General features: G+C 53.9%; 1 protein-coding gene across 2 annotated transcripts in view; it reads right to left on the bottom strand.

The window, feature by feature from the left end:
- TCF7L1 (transcription factor 7 like 1) overlaps positions 1-6,953 on the bottom strand; it is a 152,833-nt gene continuing 145,880 nt past the window's right edge. Inside the window, exons 5-12 of one of the 2 annotated variants that reach the window (XM_080814847.1) lie at positions 6,673-6,805; positions 5,577-5,682; positions 5,222-5,305; positions 4,358-4,501; positions 3,660-3,819; positions 3,472-3,579; positions 2,419-2,494; positions 1-1,393 (exon numbers count right to left, since the gene is read on the bottom strand). In XM_080814847.1, the coding sequence (XP_080670973.1) occupies positions 960-1,393; positions 2,419-2,494; positions 3,472-3,579; positions 3,660-3,819; positions 4,358-4,501; positions 5,222-5,305; positions 5,577-5,682; positions 6,673-6,805 (1,245 nt within the window). In that variant the 3' untranslated portion in view covers positions 1-959. The remainder of the gene's footprint in view (positions 1,394-2,418; positions 2,495-3,471; positions 3,580-3,659; positions 3,820-4,357; positions 4,502-5,221; positions 5,306-5,576; positions 5,683-6,672; positions 6,806-6,953) is intronic. The other variant, XM_080814848.1, reaches the window with a different exon arrangement.

The raw sequence follows: 6,953 nt of genomic DNA, 5'->3' as shown, positions 1-6,953 counted from the left end.
GTCTTGCAACTGCAATTTTATTTTCTTTTGTGAAAATAAACAACTGGAAGTTTAAATTGCTCCAAAAAACCCCATAAAAACAAAAAGAAATACACACAGAAGAAGCATGTGAGGTGATAGGGGGAGGGGGGAGGGCATTTAGACCTTTGGCAGATTGTGCTAGCACTGACCCAGGGGACAAGAGCCAGGCCTTGGGGCCAGGTCCCATCTGCCACTCTGGGGCTGTGAGGGGAGGTCTTGACTGGTGAGGGGGTGGCACAGAGACTTCTTCACCGAGGAAGTGGCAGGCACCTTGAATCCCTTTCAACGTGGGGAAGAACCATTTCAGAGGACCTGTTTGGCCACCGAAAGCTGGAGGCTGTTGCGTTAGGGCCCACTGAGGGAAAGGGGACGCTGGTGGAGACAAAATCAGGCAAAGGTGGCTTCTCGCGAGATGACAGTCTTACACTGGGCAGAGGACGAAGATGAAGGCAGTTGAGCAAAGGAGAAAAACGTGGTGAGGTCAAAGGGAATGTCCAGGAACGGGATCTAGATGAAGAGGTAACAGGCCAGAAGTCCGGCTGTGGCCGACATGTGGACCGGGAGGGGGCGGAGGGCACGTGGGAGTGCCGAGAAGAGGGAGCAGGGCAGAAAGGGAAAGAGGTAGAGAGAAAGGGGTCTTCTGCCCAGGTCCATCCACCACTGCACATACAGGAAGAATAACACACTACTTTTCAGTTCTCTTTCTTTTAAAGATTTTTTTTTTTTATAGTTTTGTTTTGTTTTTTAAAAAAGCCTTAAGGTCAGCTACTGGTTACATCTACAAAATGTAAAGTGCTGCTGTTACCAGTCACTTTACAGAACAGTCCAGAGTGGTCAAATATTGACCAATAAAGTTTCCTTTTTTTTTTTTTCTCCTTTCTTCTGAATCATTACTACTCGACGAGTCACTTGACAGCCTGCATGGGTCAGGGGGCAGCTCAGTGGGCAGACTTGGTGACCAAGGAAAGAGGCTGGGCCTGGAGGACTGGAAGGGCCTGGTGGGCATGGAGCGCGGCCGGGAAGGACGGGGGAGAAGTCAGCAGAGCTGTGGGCAGGGACCCGAGGGGGAGGGGCCGGGAGAGGAGCGGGGGCTGGCTGCCCATCTGGCCAGAGGAGGTGGCTGTCGCCTTGGCTGACAGGAAGGCAGCCGAGTGTAAAGCCAGCTGGGCCCGGCTCTCTGGCTTGGTGGTGAGGGAGAGGGGCTGGGCTTGCTCCGAGTGGGTCGCCGCGGGGGCAGCCGGGGACGCCAAGGCTGCGGAGGGGGTGGCTGGGGAGTCCAGCATGCTGCCGTGGGAAGAGGCGGGGCTGTCACAGGACTTCTCAGGGGGCAGGTACTGGACACATGGCTTCTTGCTTTTGGAGGCCAGAGCACCTACAGGGACAAACCACAAGGAAGACTGAGCAGCTAGTACCGCGGGTGAGGCCGAACGCAAGATCGCCTACTGGGAGGGAGAGGGGGACCTGAAATCCAGGCTTTCAAGATGCAGAAACCGCACTGAGGGGCTCCTAGAGCGTCCAGAAGGGGCAGTGCCAAAATGCCTATTTAGTATCTGATAGGAGGGGACATAACCCAGGCGATCATATCATTCCCTTCCCTGCCTAAATCTCAGCACTTTCGGACATGGATCTCCATTTGATTCGCTTTAAAAATTCAGGCTTATGTGCTATCAGAATGGCAGGGTGCCTGCTAAGCGGTGAGGTATCCAGCGGACTTTACATACTTTACTTATGTGTACTCCTGTGTAAGCAAATATACAAACGACATCGATGGCAGAGAGGGAGGGAGAGAGAAGAGATAAGCAGCACTTCAGCTGGTCTCAGAAGTTCTATGCTTGTCCAGAGTGAGGAGAGAAGAGGTCACCATGCTAGGTGGGATTCCGGGGTGAAAAGACGTGGTACGTAATTCTGGCACAAAGTGGCCCCAAAACCAAGCAAAGTATTTCTTTGGGTGTTCAACCAACCAAATCTTGGCGGAACACCTACTTCTACTGGGTTCATGAATAGAGGGTATGTCCGTCTCTACTGTGCCCCTTTCTGAGGAAATTCCAAAGATAATTTCAGATATCATTCATTTTTGCCCAGTACACTGATCCCAGAACCCTCGAGTAAGACGCAACCCAAGTGAGTTGAAAGGTGCAGAGGTTCTGAAGTGGGAAAGTGCTGGCATCAAATCCTGTCTCCACCATTTAACAAGCAGAGTGACTGGGTCATCTCTAAAACGGGAGTAATAGTAACATCCCCCTGAGTATGCAAGAGGCCCCCATGAGGCAGAGGCCCTGAGAATGGCAGCTGTGATGACACAGCGCTGTCACTGAACCCCACAGAGACCCCGGAATGAGGCGCGGCAGGTGCCACCGTGACGGCGGTTTGAAGAGCCTGTGCCTTCCAACGACTCACCCTCTGCCTCTTGGACTTGCTGCTGGGACTGTGTCTGTGACAACTGCTTTTCTCTCTTCCTCTTCTTTTTCTTACCCTGAAAATTACGGCCAAAGAAAGGGTAACCAAGGGACAGAATAACTGGCTTTTTAGGGGGACGCCCAGATAGTGGGGGAGATAGGACATGGCCCATACTGCTCTTGACCCTCCCTGAGTCAGGGAGCTGGGGGCAGAGGGGAGCCACTCAGGTCACACAGCCACTGACGCCTCCGAGGAGGCAGAATGAGCCTTCCTGGAAGGTGCCCTCCTTTCCCCCACTCGATTCTTCTCTCCAGCCCGGTGTCCTCGCCTTCTCGGAAGGCCTCGTCCCTTCAGTGCCCTGGGGTTTATTTTTCCATTTCCCTCCCTGGAACAGTGTGGTTCTTGATCTTTTCTGAGGAGACTCAGTCCCCACTGAAAATCTAAGACAGCTCGGAAGCCTCTTGCCAGAAATAAAAAGCAAATGAGAACAGACATACAAAATTCAGTCTAGTTTCAAAGAGTTATTAGAAATGCCAGCTGAAGGACGCCTGGGTGGCTCAGTTGGTTAAGCAGCTGCCTTCGGCTCAGGTCATGATCCCAGCGTCCTGGGATCGAGTCCCACATCGGGCTCCTTGCTTGGCAGGGAGCCTGCTTCTCCCTCTGCCTCTGCCTGTGCTTGCTTGCTCTCCCTCTCTCTCTCTGACAAATAAATTAAAAAAAAAAAAATCTTTTAAAAAAAGAAATGCCAGCTGAGGTTCAGAGCCCTTGGCCAGCAACACCCCCAGCACCAGAGCCCGAACACAGCTCGCACCGCGTCCTAAATTACAGAATCAAAGGCTGAGTCCACTTCAAATGAGAGGGCTACAAATTTACATCGGTCCTAGGACGCCAAAGTCATGTCCTTGCTGATCTCCTGAGAATGAAAATGTCTTCCTTATTTCTAGAGACATACGGCCTCCTCCCTGGCCTTAAGAGGCCTCTGTAAACCGAGTCCCTTCCTGTTGCCCGCGTGCAGTCGCGGACACCGCTCTCCAGGGCCAAGAGGGCACTTACGTAGTTGTCCCGGGCTGACCAGGTCGGGTAGAGCTGGGAGTGAAGCTGCCGCTCCTTCCGGGCCAGTTCATAGTACTTGGCCTGTTCTTCCCGGGACAGGTTGTGCCACTGCGGAGAGAGGGTCAGAAGTGACAGGGAGGGAAGAGTGTAGGGGACGTGGCGCAGCCTGGGGAGAGAGAGGACCTTACCTTTCTTCCCAGGATCTGGTTGATGGCCGCACTTTCCTTCAGGGTGCACTCAGCCACCACCTTGGCCCTCATCTCCTTCATATACAACATGAAGGCGTTCAGAGGCTTTTTCACGTGGGGTTTCTTTTCTTCCTCCTTTTTCACCGTGACTGGTGATTTCCTGGGAAGTCACACAGCTATCAGTCAGCACGTGTCAGGAGCAGAGGGTGGTGGTGAGGAGCACTGCCCGCAGGTGACAGAGGAAAGGGGGCAGGGCACTTTGGGCAGAAGCAAGAGGGGGGTCTACTGCACCAGGGGGTGCTGACGTGGACCTTTCCTCTGGCTTTACAGCTCAGTGGACGAAGCCCGGGCCTTGGTGACAGTCTCAGCCTCGCCACTGGTGGCCATGTGGGCCAGAGAAAATCCTCCCTTCGGGGCTCCCACTTCCCTGTGTGTGGGGGAGGGGGAAGGACGCCAGAAGCGTTCTCAGGTTCTCCTTCAGCCTCTAAATCCTGTGAAGCTTTCCTGACTGGGAGCAAAGGAAGATGTGTCTCTGAGAGGATGGGAACACAGAGTCAAGGGAGCAACTGCCAAGAGAGAAGAGGATATGGCAGAGGGAGGCTGCTGGCTGCCCGCTGAACGCCACCAGGAGAGAAAAGCAAAAGGCATTTGCTGCTCAGAGACTGGCCACCCCGGCAACCAGGCCGCCTGATACTCACGCGCTCACCGCCGGGCTGAGGCTGGGGGGCGCCGGCTCCTGCTTGACGATGGGGGAGACGATGGCGGGGTGGGGAATCCCTGAGGTGGGCAGACCGGGATGGGCCGGAGCCACCATGTGAGGAGAGAACCGACTGGAAACCAGGCTGTGTACCAGGTGGAAAACAAGGAACAACAGAGGGGCTCAGGGTGAACGCTTGTCACCTGGCAGAGGATATGGCGGCTGCCTGCCCTTATGGCGGAGCTGGGTAATACCTCTGCTGTGGCAGGCCTTCGAGCAACGGGAGCCCATTTGTGGGCCCCGACAGAACCAGGTTTGGTGAACACCCAATAAACCTCCCCTTCCCCCACAGATGCACAGGCTTCCTCTATCTGATGCTAGAAGCAGGTAGCATGAAAAACACAAAAGAAGGAAGGTGTAGTGGGCCAGAGGCCAGGGTGCATGGGGGGAAGAAGGGCGTAGCCCGTGGGCTGCACTTCCTTGTCACAGAGGTGCCCCTGTCACATAGATCTGGCCCCTGAGACAGAAGCCCCCTTTCCTGTTCCCATTTCAGGAATAATGAATCTTCTCCCAGTCTCTGGCATCAGTGCCACAAAGCCTAGCGTGTCGGGGGACGTGGTGGGAGGCTAAGGGCTTTGAAATTCTTCCCTCAGAGAGATGGGGAAAGACCACTCTGTGGTCTCCATTCCGACCACGGGGCATGAGGAAGAGCCTTACCAAAGAGGCGTGGGGAGGAAAGGTGAGCCCGTGCCTCTTAGTTAAGGGCCAAGAACGAGTTTTAATGGTCAGAAATGGCAAGGACACTCACAGAGGACCATTCCCTGCAAGGCCAGTCCACGCTGCCAGCCCCAGTCCCAGGACTCACCTGGACATTGAGGCGTTCATGGCGAGGGCAGGGTAGGGGTGCCGGAAACCACCAGGAGGCAGGGAGTACATGGGCTGTCCTTGCCTGTCAGGGCCAGGAGCGAGGAAATCTGGTCAGCATATTGGCTACAGTGGGACTGTTTAGGACATGGAAGGCTGGGGGCTGGGAAGGAAGGATGATAAAGGGCAAGAAGGAGGAAGTAAGAGTAAGAGCCATGGGCTTTGGGGAGAGGACCCCAATGTGAGGGGTGGGGGTGCTGCATATAGACCCCCCCTCTGGTGCACACTGCAGGTATAGGAGCCAGAGCACAGCACAAGGAAGGAAGGAAGGTAAGGAAGGTGGTGAGTTTCCTTACTGCGGGACGAGCCAGCCGAGGGGATGGGGGATTTGTCCAACAGCTCCAGGAGACAGTGGGTAATACGGAGACAGCTCAGATGGGTGAGGGGGCCGGGGGATTCCTGCTTCAAAGAGATACATGTCAGTCTGTTCCCTGGCCCTACCACAGCACCCGGAAGTAACACCAAACCGGAAGTCCTTTGCCCCACGTCCCCAGGCATGCTGGAGCTTGGAAGGCCTTTCAGTATCTTGGCCCTGTCACCTCCCAGCTCTGCTGGGGTCAAGGACATATCCAGGGAAGGCAGGACTAACACAGTTTCTTTCTGGCTACGTGGATCCCACCTATGTCATCAGGCATAATTTCCAGGTGTTCACATAGGAGTCATCCAAGAAAGGGACTGGAAATCCTGGACTGAGAGACCCAAGATATCCCCCAGAGTCATCTGCTAACTAGTCTTCCTCTAGAAAACCTGCCCCATTCACGGAGAAGTAAACTTTGGATGTCTTCTCCACATTTGTCTTCATTATCTGTAACTTATAGTAACTGTGATTTCTCTAAAGAGGGGCTCCAAAAATGCTTTGAGCCATGACCACTCTGGGGATTTGATGAGACTATGGCTCCCTGGGCTGGACAGTTCTGGTGAACAAGTTCAAAAATAAATAAGTAAAAGCCAGCTCAACCTCAGCACTTTTAGCTATACTCAGAAGTCAGGCTAGACTGTTACTTTTGAAAATGTTCCGTACAAGGCAAAGGTCTTGGTTAAGGGAGGCACAGCCCACAGCTGGGCTAGACTTCAAGGTCAACACAGAAGATTTACTCCCACTTCCAGCTCATGGCACCCCCAAAGTATTAAGAGATTCTCACTGTGGAGCCAGGCCTGTGCATGGCCTCATGGAATTCCCTTTTATCCTCACAATGCCTCTATGGTATGAAAGGGACCCAGGAAACACAGATGAAAAATCCGAAAAGGCTAACATTAGGGGGCAAGGTTATGGGCTCCCGGGAGTTAAGACACATGACCTGAACCCAGGGCTGCCTGATTCCAAGGCCGTGAAGACAAGCCTGCCCCACTGGAGCCCTGCATGGGGGCCAGCCTGAACACTGAGTGACTCACCTGTCTTTGGGTCAATCTCTGGGGAGAGGTGCGTGGGAGGGGAGCCGGGGGAGAAGTGGTCGTTGCTGTAGGTGATGAGGGGCGTCAACGGGTGCATGTGATGTGGGGGCTGAACAACAGGAACTTTATTAGACTGAAAGACAGAGAGAAAAAGACTAGGCACAGTTGCCAGAGAGACAGAGAGCCCAATCTGCTATCATTTACTGTGTTTAATACATGCCAGGTATTTTCCATGCAACAGACCATCCAGCCCACGGACAGCCCCGGAGAGAAAAGAGCAG

This window comes from Martes martes, assembly GCF_963455335.1.
Source record: "Martes martes genome assembly, chromosome: 9".
Lineage (NCBI taxonomy): Eukaryota > Metazoa > Chordata > Mammalia > Carnivora > Mustelidae > Martes > Martes martes.
Note: the sequence above shows the minus strand (reverse complement) of the source record. Positions and strands in the feature narration are given on the sequence as shown.